The sequence below is a fragment of the Peromyscus leucopus genome, chromosome 22 (genome assembly GCF_004664715.2).
Source record: "Peromyscus leucopus breed LL Stock chromosome 22, UCI_PerLeu_2.1, whole genome shotgun sequence".
Lineage (NCBI taxonomy): Eukaryota > Metazoa > Chordata > Mammalia > Rodentia > Cricetidae > Peromyscus > Peromyscus leucopus.
Genome location: NC_051081.1, coordinates 15000455 through 15014285, shown reverse-complemented (window position 1 = coordinate 15014285; position 13831 = coordinate 15000455). Strand labels below are relative to the sequence as shown.

General features: G+C 37.9%; 1 protein-coding gene across 35 annotated transcripts in view; it reads right to left on the bottom strand.

The window, feature by feature from the left end:
• The window catches only part of Nrxn1 (neurexin 1), a 1067728-nt gene that overhangs the window by 309888 nt on the left and 744009 nt on the right, over positions 1 to 13831 (bottom strand). For all 35 annotated transcript variants that reach the window (XM_037198226.1, XM_037198233.1, XM_028893236.2 and 32 more), the window contains one exon: positions 8597 to 8778. In XM_037198226.1, the coding sequence (XP_037054121.1) occupies positions 8597 to 8778 (182 nt within the window). The remainder of the gene's footprint in view (positions 1 to 8596; positions 8779 to 13831) is intronic.

Below are 13831 nucleotides of genomic sequence, written 5' to 3'. Positions count from 1 at the left end.
ATAAACCATTCAGGCCAGGTGGTGGCAGGACACGCCTTTAATTCCAGCACTCAGGAGGCAGAGGCAGGTAGATCTCTGTAAGTTTCAGGCCAGCCTGGGCTACGGGGCGAAATAAACTGTTCATACTTGGCATGGTTCAATGTCAACATCAATAAAATTCTAATGCATAGTATCACCATCCTTTTGTTTTCTAGTCTTTGGCAGACCTGTTTGCTATGCTGTTTGCATTTCAAAAAAATATGGCTACCGTGCATTTTGCTTATGAATTTCCATGCTTTTGTGCAACAAAAGGCATTTTCCTATCAGTGTGCAAATGACCTCTTATTCACCATGCATTCCTCAAAACAGTTATTAAGCCCCAAGCAGTGACTTCATTTCTTTTCCATCAATCTATATTGTGCTTAGACTTTTACAAAGCTTGTATCCTTAATAACCCATTTGCATATATTTTAACAGTGGCTCATCATTTCTTCCTGGAAAATACAGACACAGTATTATAAAAATGAACATACCAATACCTTCATAGCACAGACATTCTTAACTCTTACTTCTTATGGTAACTGCATAGTAACCAAACTATTTTAAGCTGTTAAAAGGAGAAAACTATTACACAAAATAACCAATCATCAACACAAATTACATTTTAGGTGGCCCATTATGCTGTCTTAAATCAGCCTAAAGAAATGTTTTTTGGGGGTATAGTTCTGGAAATGATTTAATTACAGAAGAAAGGAAGGGGTTTTCAGTAGCTAACAAGAATCTAACAAGGGAACCATGTTGTGTTGGAAGCTGGGCACAAGAAAACAGTTCAGTAACTTACCACTGACTAATCACAGAGCATTTGAAGGCATCCTGTTCAACAGCTTAAGACTCACTACAAAGCCATGGATTGAGAAGAGAAAGTAATCACAAAAAAGGGCAGGCTGTGGGCCAGATTCTCTATAATAAGAAATATCCTGGACGTCTTACCCCATCTTTCCAACCATATTCATAATGTCTTCCTACAAGACCAGGAAATAAGAATATTGCAGGAGCAACTGTGGAAACTCTGAGCATAGGAACAGAGGCCTTGGTGACTGAGATTCAACTATTAAACAATAAAGGGAAGAAATAATTCAGAGAACTTTAGAAACAGAGAACAGGAAAAACACTTTTTTTTTTTAAAGTGGGCTGATTGTCGTGCTAAAAACCCCATCCAACGACATGAGCGATCTGGATGCAGAGATCCACAGCTAGGCCCCAGGTGGAGCTCCGGGAGTCTAATTATCGAGAAAGAGGAGGGTTTATATGAGCGAGAATTGTTGAAGCCAAGGTTGGATAAAGCACAGGGACAAATAGCCAAACGAATGGAAACACATGAACTATGAACCAAAGGCTGAGGGGCCCCCAACTGGATCAGGCCCTCTGAATGGGTGAAACAGTTGATTGGCTTGATCTGTTTGGGAGGCAACCAGGCAGTGGGACCGAGTCCTGTGCTCATTGCATGAATTGGCTGTTTGAAACCTGGGGCTTATGCAGGAACACTTGGCTCAGTCTGGGAGGAGGGGACTGGACCTGCCTGGACTCAGTCTACCAGGTTGATCTCAGTCCTCGGGGAGGCTTTGCCCTGGAGGAGGTGGGACTGGGGGGTGGGCTGGGAGGAAGGGGAGGGGGGCGGGAGTGGGGAGAACAAGGGAATCCGTGGCTGATATGTAGAACTGAATTGTATTGTAAAATAAAGTAAAAAAAAAAATTAAAAAAAAATTTTTTTAAAAAGTGGGTTAGTACATTTCATTAGACCAGAGAAACAAGAAGGGGCATGTGGAAGATAGACTCGAAAAGGGAAACTATGACCAGAAAGCAGAGCTGATTTCTTTTAAAGGTGAGAACTTGCCTTCCCTGTAAGTGGGTGGGAGTCATCAGTGTATTGATGGTTCTTTCTTTTTGATAGAGGATTGACATAATCAAAGAGGCAATTTCAGAAGTTAATGATATCGAAGAATTAATTTAACCAACTAACCAATACAAACGGGCTAAAAAGTATTCAGAATGGAGATAGGGGAACAACTGAGAAGTAGAGGCAGAATACAGACATATAAATGATAAACATGAACTGAAGAAGTACAGGTAGAAGTCACTGTCTTGGGTCTCAGTCTTTAAACTTTACAACAGAATTCAAGAAGAGAGAAAATGCTGGAGGCTCATTTAAAGGGACTAGCACAAAAGTTACTTTTGTAACTACTAGCTGCTTAGAAAAAGAGAAACTACATTAACTTCTGTAAAAGAAACATGCAAGCTGTAAGAATCAAAAAGACACAAGCTTATGTCAACTCCTAACCAGAAAAGAAAAAAGAGGAAAAGAAAGTCAACAAAGCAAAAAACTTATGAATAAAAGGGTGTTACAGGTTTGCAAAATGGCTAAGGGGGCATGGTGGTTTGAGTAAGAATGGCCCTCCATAGGCTCCTATATTTCATGCTTGATCCCCAGTTTGTGAAACTATTTGGGAAAGATTGGGAGGTGTGTCCTTGTTGGAGACGTTGTGTTAAGAGTGGGCATTGATGTTTCAAAAGCCTACACCACTTCCAGTCAGTGATTGCATGCTTGCCTGTCTCTCTCTCTCTCCTCTGTCCCTCTCTCTGTCTCATGATGGTTGTCTCAACATGTAAGCTCTTTGCTACTATTTCAGTGCCAAGCCCACCTGCCTGCTGCTATGCTACATGCCATGATGGTCATGGAACCACCCTCTGAAACTGTAGGCAAGCTCCCAATAGACTCTTTCTTCCTATAAGTTGTGAAGACCATGGTGTGTCTTCACAGCAATAAAAAGGCAACTAAAAGTGTTTACTGCCAAGCCCAATGACCTGATTTCCATCCCCTGGACCTAGAGAATGAAAGGAAAGCACCAACATGGGAGGTGCAAGTTGCTCTCTGATCTCCACACGTCTGCCCCCCCCCCCCGCCCACACACACACATCAAGCAATAAAAACAAACTCCATACACGAAAACATAAACCAAAAAAGAATAAAAAGAAGGAGAGGGAAACAAGCTTCTCTTTGCCCTAACATTGTTCAGTGTGCTCACATTTGACAGGGACAAGTGTGATTGTGCTTATAATGGTAAGATTGAGCCATTAACAAACAAACAAACAAAGTAAATAAATAAATAAATATCTTCGGAGAGTTTTTCCATGGTTGACTTTTTAAATTTAGGTTGACACTCCCAAGGAGAAAAAAAGAAAAGGAAGGCTTTGCATCCATTATCTTGGCTCTTCCCCAACACAGCCTGGCACTAGCTGGCCTCATCGCCAACAGAAATGCGGGCATCACTTCACACATCTTCCCCAGAGATAACTGTGTCCTTCATACCTCAGCAGCTTGGATGACAAGAAATTTTCAACACATGGTGAAAAGCCATTATTTCAGTCTTTTAAAATTCCAGTCAAATTGGCTACATGTGCTCTAATTAATTCCTACAAGAACCAGGAAAACAAAACCATGTGAAATATCTACTGATTTTGACTTAAGGGTTGAATTTAAATATTATGTGGCAACATGAAACTCTTATAAATAAGTGCATCTGTTGGTTAAACAGAACATTTCAGATAGAGCATAATTTCAAATCAGGAAAAGCTTATGAGGGAATAATTATGTTTTATCTTGTTTATGTTTGTATTTACCCTTATACAATTATTGACCTTATAAAGATGTTTTGGATTGAGTGTTAAAACAGTAGAACTCTGTAGTGATGTAACATGGATACAGACAGAAAAAGATGAAAAAAGGTCAGGCATGAATCAGTATTGACAAGTTATTTTGAGACATTTAATATTTACTATAAATACAATGTTCTGAGTGCACACTAAAAATGCTAATCAAAGGTATATTTGTAAATCAAAATCAATTAAGAGCTTGGCTTCAAAATGCAGCTTCCACCCCAGCAAAGTACAAAGAAAAAATACTTAAGGCAAAAGTGTACAATAATGCACTAATCGAATTTGCAATGCTCTTTCGTGCTCCCAAGATGAAAGTGTTTCAAAAAGCATTGCACTAACATCCTCTCCTCCACCTTCACTGCTTAGAATAAGGCACCTTTAATACCCATGGAAGGGATGAGCCCTCATTTACACTGGCTTTCTTCCATATACAGAGAGGTGTTAAAATTAATCGCCAAGTAAGGCCCATAAAGTGATACCTACAGGAGTTTTTTCTGAAAGTGGTAATAGTGGAAACATTAAATGCTATATCTGATAAAAATTACATGCTAAAACTGACAAAATCAATTTGAGTTCAGTGGTTTTGCTCATTGTTCCTAAGAAAATATTTTTAATGGACTAAAAGCCTTCAACATCACTAATTTGAATGTTTATGGCATAACACTTTGCAAGTCACTTTATATTTTTTATCTTAAAAACCATGTGATTTGTCCACTTGTATATATACTATCTAAGTAATGTCAACTTATTCACATCCACAAAGCCTAATGTAGAACTGGGACATAATAGATGTTCAATAAACACTATGGGACAGCCTTCATAAAGAGTAACAAGCCATGTTTCCTTAAGGTTTTTTTTTTAAATTAATCATCATTGTTATTATAAATCACATTCCATGACATCATAAAGTTTATCTGAAAGTCAGAAAAATATGAAATAACTAGAGAACCATTCATGACAAAATGTTTTATAATAAATGGGGTAAATATGAAAAAAAGATAAATGATTCATCTAACAAAAATTTAACCCCTTGCATTCTTAAAACAACCAAGAATTCTGCATTAAATATTTATAAATTAGCATCAATTAAATTATAGCCTACTATAAAATAGTTACTGTAAATTATTATACTTTTTCTATGTTGTCAATAAGAAACGAGATCACATCCTCAGAGTTATATAGAAACTAAATTGCACCTATAAAAGGCTCTTTGACTACTGAAAAGTTAAAGATTTACTCTTAATCCATGACTCAGTATTTTCAACATTTAATTAATGTATTTATTCTTTCAGAAAACTTTAGTAGTTCTTCACTCCAAATCTTCATCATTCCCCATCTCCTCATAAACTCTCACAATCAATAATCTACCTGGCTTTGAACTCTACATTGATGCAATTTATATTAATATAAAAAATCAATCTATCAAAATTAGGACACCTGATTCAAAGTGAACTTTCCCCAAGTTGTTGTATTTTTTCAAGTTCACAGTTAATCAAAATTTAAATGTGATTACATTTTCCAATGAAGTCAAACTTGATCACTCTGAAAAATGGGAAGATAAGCCACACCAAATATTCAAATTTCCATTGAAATTATATGCCAATCAGACTTTTACAGCTAGCTAATTGAAACAGCATTATGCATTTTTAGCAAGAATGGAGTATCTTTAATGATGCAATCAACCTTCCTGTTTATTACCTCTCTCTATCAATTAAAGTCAGAGCAAGATTTTTAGATGAGATCCATACATAGTTTATATGCTATTGACTTGGATAGCTCACATAAAACTTCTTGGCAGTATAATGGGTAACCAAAATGTCTAACTTTTCTGTAGATAAGACATGTCACTTGTTACACATGTCAGCTTAGCAATAGTAATATTCTAAAATTTTATACTTCACTTTTAACTTTTTCATCCTCCCAAAAAAAGGAAAAGAAAAGAAAAGAAAAACAGGATTTATTTTGGAAAACCAGGATTAATTTGACAATTGGACTAAAATTCAGATTAAAACAGCTCTTGAATGTTCTCAGACTTAGTCATTAATATCAAACATAGTTGCCAAGCCTGCTGGCTGTGATCCGCATCATCAGGAGGCAGAGGGAGGAGGATCAATTGAAGGACAATCGGGGTCAAAAGCCACCACTCATGCTCACACACCAAGAGAAAAGCGAAGCCTTCTCAAATGTCTCCTCCGCATCTATTCTTCCATCTCTGATTTTCCCCTTTCCTGGCTTTTCTACCTTCCTGATTTCCATTTCTCCCCCTTACTCTTTTCTTTCCTAATTTTTCACGAATCCAGTTATAAAAAGAACTTAGAGGTACAGTTCAGTATTAAAACCAGCAAAACAGTCATACCAAACCAAAACCCAACTCTGGGATCATTTTAACTGCATATGACTCGTGTCCAAATAAATGGCTTTTGAGCTCTAATGGCTGGGCATGCTGTGCAGACAATGAACAAAAGGGAAGGGGAGGGGTTTCTCTTGGTTGGATTGAACCAAGACTTAGGCTGTCCTTAGAGAGTAGTGGGCAGGGCTGACTTCAACAGTGGCGATGTTAGACCCTAAGTTAACCTGCAAGCCCCACCTGCCCAAAGACCAGGTAAGTTCCTAGGATTCTGCGAGTTGTAGTTCTTGAAAGATAACACCTGCCCAAGGACCAGTTAACTTCTTGAGATTCTGGGAGTTACATAGTTCTTGGAAAATAACAGCAAAGCCTTACGGGAAAGTCTGGTGGCCTGTGGGTTTTGCTCATATAAAATCTGAGGCCACTCAGCTGGAAAGTTGCCAGGTAGTGGTTCTGACCAAATTCTATCTTGGATTAAGAGTAGGACACTAATATCCATTCTCCATTTAAGGACAAGCTCTAGGGGCAAAGTAATTTTGAAGATTTCTAATCCAAGAAAAATATAATGTGGACATAAGCATTGACTCTAAAATGAATAGCCAGGCAAGGGGAGAGCTGGGAGGAAGGGAAGCAAAAAATCAGGACCAGGAGGACACGTATGGGGCAGACATGGAAAATATCAACTATTTACTTTTAAAGGCACTTACTGTTGGTCAGAATTGGAAAGAAATGGTCAACACTGTAGACCAATCCCTTTGTCCATAAAACAAACAGCAGTAGTTTGAGTAATTCAATAACAGCCCCTTACCACTTCAGGGCGATCATTGTAGAACCTTTCTCAGGCTAAAAGTGTAATTGGCTACGGATCAATAAGTAATTTCTCTTAGAAGGACAAAGGTCTTATTTTCTTTCTTTTTAATTTATATATATTTTTTGAACTAGCAAAGCTCTTAAGTCGGAGCTGAGAAAATATGTTTTGAAAACTGACATTACTCTAAACAGCAAGATTCCTTACTGCCCTGCAAAGTTTATCTCAACTGATCATTTATTTATGATGCTATAAAAATCCAAATGCTTTCAATTTTGATTGTTAGGTATTTGCTGAAAGGCAGCTGAAATTACTTTCCTAGGTTTGCCATTTTATGACAAGTGCATTTTGAATGGAAATTTACAATGGTTCAATAATGGTTATGCTGAGGTGTTATTTGCTGTTTATCCCACACACACACACTAAGATTAGCAATGAATTCAGCTCTTGTGGTCAGTGTGAAACTTTAGTTGGCTCATTGGAAATGCTGGAAATGTAATGTAAAAATAAGATCAAGAAAAAATTAATAAAGTCTTTCAGAATTAAAACCTTGTCAGTCATTGATAATATAGTGTGATGATCATTGGTTTTTCCTAGTCATCATGGGACTAATGCCTAAGGCCAGCTTTTATCAAAAAGGAAAATGTTTACCTGACCCATGAACCTTTGAAGACCTGGCATTCGGTAAAAGCGGAACATAGACCAGGTAAACATAAACAAAACAGATCAAACTTCCATGATCAACAGAATGAGGCAATTGATGATACTCAAGTAGAGCTGTAGAGAATGAAATGTCTGAAACTTCAAGAAGAGGTAGGTAAAGCAAGAATCCCTGAGATTTTTGTTTGGTGGTTTGTTTTTAATGTTGCTGGGGATGGATCCTTTGGCCTTGCACATGATGCACAAGCTCTGTACCGCTGATGTATATGCCTAGACCTAGAATTCTGAAGATGTCATGTTTTCCTGTTCATGATTTTGCAACACAGAAAAATACTAATGACTCTTAACTGTTAAAGCACATGCATTCTTCTTCAGAAGTAACACAGAGAAGCGAGGAAATGAAGAACTACAACTGTATTTGGTAATTCTTTAAAAGTAGCATTGCAAAGAAAAGAAAGTGTGTCATGGAAACTAAAGAGAATGCATCTCTTTTATAGGCTATTATTTACCTTTTACTGTGCACTGGCTGAATTTGCACGTGAAGTTCAGCAGTGCTGAGACAGGAAAGAAAACGTTCCCCACAACTTTCCGGACAGCTATCAAAGCTAGTACAAAATGCCCCAGAAACAATCATGTTTGCCATTTTTACATTCCCCAACTTAAAGTTTCCTTCTTCATCCCTCCCACACCATGTAACTTTAGACAATTTTTACTCTGGCAAGAAAAGAGGTAAGAATACCGATCCAGATCTTTGGATACCACCAATACTACAACCCCCTGCTTCCAGCCAGATGGTACAGTGCTACTGAGCAATAACTTACTTTATCAACTTGGAAAATCTTCCTGGAGCAAGAAATTCAATCCTAGATGTCTTTGCAAGCATAAAATTGACATGACTTCAGATTCAAAAATAAAAATAACTTTCTTCTTATTGTTAAGTACATGTTAACAACAGTAGTACTAAAGTTTATTGGTTCCACCCCACATTCATATTTACTATAACAAGTATTTGGGGAAAATATATACATACATATGCATAAAGTTAATGAAGAAAAGCAAATACTAAACCTTATTTGAAATGTACTTACTATGTGCAGTTCAAGATAGTCACCCAGGCCTGAGGAACTGTCCACTCGCACCAACACTGCTTCCTTCTGAACAGTGCTAAACCCTATGGCCAGCCTGTCTGCTCGTGTACTGGGTCGGTCATTAGGAGGCCACTTATACGTGATCTGTCCACCACCTTTGCTAAAGATATACGTTGTCCCAGCTGTAAAACAAAATACAAATCCCATTAGTACCCATACACCAAGTCTAAGTTTCCCCATGTCCTGTGTTGATATAGTAATAATATGTTGACTTTATATACAAACTGTGGCAAAGCAAATGATAGATTTCAATGAAACTTGCTCAAGAAAAAGGGAAGAGTTGTTTTAACAGCAACAGAGTAGCTACTCAGTTTTTAATACACCCATTAAATCCACTAGCAGGTGCTCCAGAACAAAGGGTAGATTTCAGCTTTCTGCATTGAATTGGACAAGCATGGGTTGTAATGGACTTTTATTTCTTCCTGCCAGTTTTTAAGAAATAGTTTAGTAGGAAACATTGACTGGAGGCTTTAGAAGGCAGCAGAAGCATGTATCAACTTGTTTTCAAAACAAGGGCTGCGTGTGGATGTGACAGGGTCATACAGCACAGGAGAGCAGCCTGCTACAAATAGAGTACATCAAACATTTATGGGGAAAGGTCTCCTCACGTGTGACACAAGATAACTTATGAATTAGCAGCCATAAACACCAGAAGTCATGTCAACAAATACACATAACACATCTTACCCAGGGACTTCAGATCTTAACATGTAGCATCTAGGGGCTATGAAATAATGCAGCACCTATGAGAGTCCCTCACCCCCTTCATTCCCTCCAGGTGAATACTCATCCTCAAGCATGGAGAATAATGCTATCCTCTCAGTCATGGGGGTTGAGATTGTACTATAGGATGAAGATGTCAGACAGTATCAAGTTTACATAAGGAGAGTGTTTCAATGCAGGGGAGTCCCATTTCACCGTTTTGCTACCATCTCTCACATTGAACACAAGGAGTCCCTTGAGGAAGAAGATTTGGAAGATATTTCAGAAGAAAAATGTGTAAGAGAGAAGAAAGGGGTTGGAGAGATGTCTTAGTGGTTATGAGCACTTGTTGCTCTTGTGGAGGCCTCAGGTTCTAGTCGTAGAACCCACATGATGGCTCATAACCATCTATAACTCCAGCTCCCAGGAACCCAATGCCCTCTTCTGACTTCTGCAAGCACCAGGCATGTATGTGATGTATACAACCACACACACACACACACACACACACACAAATGAATAATCCAAGGAGAGAGAGGGGGATGAATAGAGCTGTATCGTTGCATCTGAAAGTATTCCTCTGTATTTCCAGCTACAAGGGACACTAAACAGACAAAAATCACAAGTTCAAGACCTGCCTGAAACACAGACTCAATTCATACCTGGCCTGGACAACTAAGTAAGACCCAATCTTTGAAGAATAGGACTGAGGAGTTTCAGTGGGGGAATTTCCACCCAGCAAATGCAAAGCAATATGTTCAATCTCCAGTGAGAGAGAAAGGAGAGGGAGGGGAAGTAGGGAAAGGGGAGGAGAGGGGAGGGGAGGGGAGGGGGGGGGAGGGGGAGAAGGAGGGAGGGTGAGAGAAAGAGAATGCCCATTGGTTGGAGTTAGAAGATGAACCTTCCCACTAGCTCACATGTTTAAATATTCGGTCCCCAGGTGGTAGTACCATTTTGGAAGGAACCTTTTGAATGTAAAGTTTTGCTAGAAGAAGTCAATCATTAGCTGTGGGCTCTGACATTGCACAGCCTCCTTCCACTTCCTGTCTGCGGTCTGCACCATCAACAGCTGCTTCCGACTTTTGTGTCCCCACCATAATGGGTTACTGTAACCTTATACTCTGAGCCAAAAGTAAACCCTTCCTTCCTTAAGCATCTTGAGTCTGGTGTTTCGTCATAACGACGAGAAAAGTAACTAATACACCTTTTATGTTCTCTATCCCCAGAAGTTCATTCACCCTAATAGAACCAAGCAAGCACTGTGTGTAAGGTCTGTTGTTTGTTTGTTTTCTGCTTGCTCGTTGGGATTTATGAAGATTATTAAGGTGTTTTTTGTTTTAGCTATTTCAGTAAAGAATGTCAATAACAAGGGAACGTATGAGCAAGGGGCCGGGTCAGCCACGCCACTGTGACTAGTAGAGACGATTATTAATTTTCTCCTTTTAGTTCCTTTGTTCTTCAATGCACATGAAATACTATTTCACACCAAATAAGGAATGTTCCAGACTAGAGAACTAACAAAGGAAAAACGGAAAGCCTATCTGGGAATTTTGATGTTCTCTTTCAGAATTAACCAAATGAAGCCATGTTGCAAATAACATTGGCTTACATTTCCTGGTATATTGTTTCTTATTTATTTATTTACCTACTTATTTATGTATTTATTTAATTGTTATTACTATATGTTGAGATAGAAATTTATTCAGGTTGGTTTCAAATTCCCACCTTTGGCTCCAAGGTGTTGGGATCATGGCCTGAGTTTTCACACCTGGCTGAATATGACCTTTTAAAAATCATTTATGTGACAATTTCTTCATTCCTTCCACATGGAACAGACTCTCCTGTTATATTTGAGGAAGTTCGGTTATAAGAATTAACTTCTTTGCTAAAGTCACACACTTGGTTAAATGGCAAAGCCGGTTATAACCCGGCTTCTAGACCCCTGACACAGGATGTGTGGTTTTTATTACAATACTGTTTCTTTTTTCTTTTCTTTTCTTTTTCTTCTTTTTTTCTTTTCTCTTTTATTTTTGTTTTGATTATTTTGGTCGGTTTGGTTTTTCAAGACACAGTTTCTCTGAGTAGCCTTGGCTTCCCTGGAGCTTGCTCTGTAGAACAGGTTGACCTTGAACTCAGAGAAATCTGCCTGCCTCTGCCTCCTGATTAAAGGCGTGGACCACCCCTGCCTGTGTATGCTACTGTTTCTATTACAAGACATCCAGGGAAATTTTAACTGACTGTATCAATCTATCCTACCAAAACCAGGGTCTCCTGTTCATAGTGACATTTTCACCCCATATTCATGCTTCCCTTCTGTCTTACAATGTTTGAGCATATAAACTAATATTAGTGATGTTACTTACCAAAGCTTTCTAAGTATAAATGTTTATAAGTGCTTCATTATTGGCTCAAAGATGTTCATCTAAATGTTTATACTTTCAGTGAAATAAATATAATATAGATATAATTATTCACGATTTGAATTAATCACGCAATTTGCTCTTTCTCAATACACAGTGAGACCTGGACACTAGCATTTTACCAGCTGGTCTTTCCTGTATGTGGTGACTTTTGGATGCTCTCAGTTTCACTAAGAGAAATGAACCTGGTGATTACTTCTCCACTCTTTTTTCTGCCCTGTGTATACACCACAAGTACTATATTGATAGGAAACTCAAAAGCACAATTTCATAATAAAGGGAAGATTTAGACTAAAGGCCACTCTTCTGCTCACCCCTATATACCTGCTGGCTTCTTTTCTATAATTCTATTTTGTATGAAAATTGAAAAAAAAAAAAAACTTTTACATTCTTCAATCCCTCCTTCCATTCAGCTAGAAAATAGTCCTCATAATCAAAAGCAGAGAGCCATTAGGCTGAAATTTCAAAGTCTACTTCATTAAGTATGTATCTTTGCAAATTAAAAGACAGAGTGCTTGCTACACCAAAGGAACTTAGAAATGACGAATGCAAACTCTGGTCTAATGTAAATTCTGGTCTAGGGTGGATTTAGCTCAAGTTCCACTTGTATCATTTACTACACACAGGACCCTGAGCTAGGAATAAGTCCTCTATGTTTAGGACTTCTTGTTTGAAAGGATAGATGAGAACAGTAACACTGTTTTCAGGAACTTCTGTAGCGATGCAAGGAGAGGGCACACAAGACCACCTCGGCAACCCACATTCTAGCATATGCTGAGAGTTCAGGGGATGTGTGTGTGTGTGTGTGTGTGTGTGTGTGTGTGTGTGTGTGTGTGTGTGTTTGTGGATGTTCATGCATGCCTACATCCAAACTATAAGAAAATATAAAAAATAACATTGAGACAATGCTGGATAATTTAATATAAGTACCTTGAGAAAATTAGGATTTACTTCAAATTTATTTTCAAACCAATTATCTTTTAATAAAGGGCTTTCCTGCATTGTGATTTTTATTAATCATTTCATATTTTATTCCTTGGATTAGCACTGTTCTTCACATACATCTACCCTATTGTTATTTACTTTCACTAGTAGTGGACAATGGAAGTCACATTAAATTGTATCACATGGGAGCTTTTGTGAGCCACAGAATAATAGCTCATCACAATAAAGCATTTAGCATGGCCATATTAATATAGCACAAGGCAAATATTCACTTGATTATTAAATAAATTACATATATAATAAATGAACTCGAAACTAACTTTATTTTAAATGTTTATTCTTATAACAACAGTGTTATTTTAGAGAGATAGGAGCATATCATAATCACACTACCAAGCTTTATATCTATATAGAAGAGTATGGAGGAATGTACCACCTTAATTACTTATACATGTATCTAGGTGCCCAGTACTAATACATCAGTGAGTGAGGACAGATGGATTTGTTGCAAATTGACCTTGGCATCCATCATCTCACTAAATGTAGATGACTCAACTTTAAAGTGGTTCTGGGGAATCTTGTCACTTAACGCCTTCCAGCAATCTCTATTACTCACCCTAAATTCATTAACAAAGCTAGCAAGCACCATCAGATCCATATTCAGGAATGTCAACATACTTTGCACTAAAATAAATGTTTGCAAATGTTATACATGGGTTTTGATTTATTTTTGTGTTGTTTTCAGCTCTTACTGAACGCTATTACTTCCATGAAGGACACTCTCTTCCCCTGCTCTCTCTTAACAGCTGTCCCCTCCTGAAACACTCCCATCTCAGACTCACTTTATTTCAGCAAGGCTAATATATTCCCCCACTTGTATTGAAGCTCTTTGATAAATAAATTCCATCAGCATGCACAGGACTGTTTAACTATTGGTTGCTCCAGATCCTTGCTACATGCACAATAACATAATTAATTTCTGAAAACATTAGCTTCTAATTCATAAGTACATGAATAAAAGGTTCTTGGTTGAAGGCCTATAATCCTGTAACTAACTTGAAATATTCAGGCCATTATGTTTCCATTAAAGCAGTGCAAAGCTTTATCC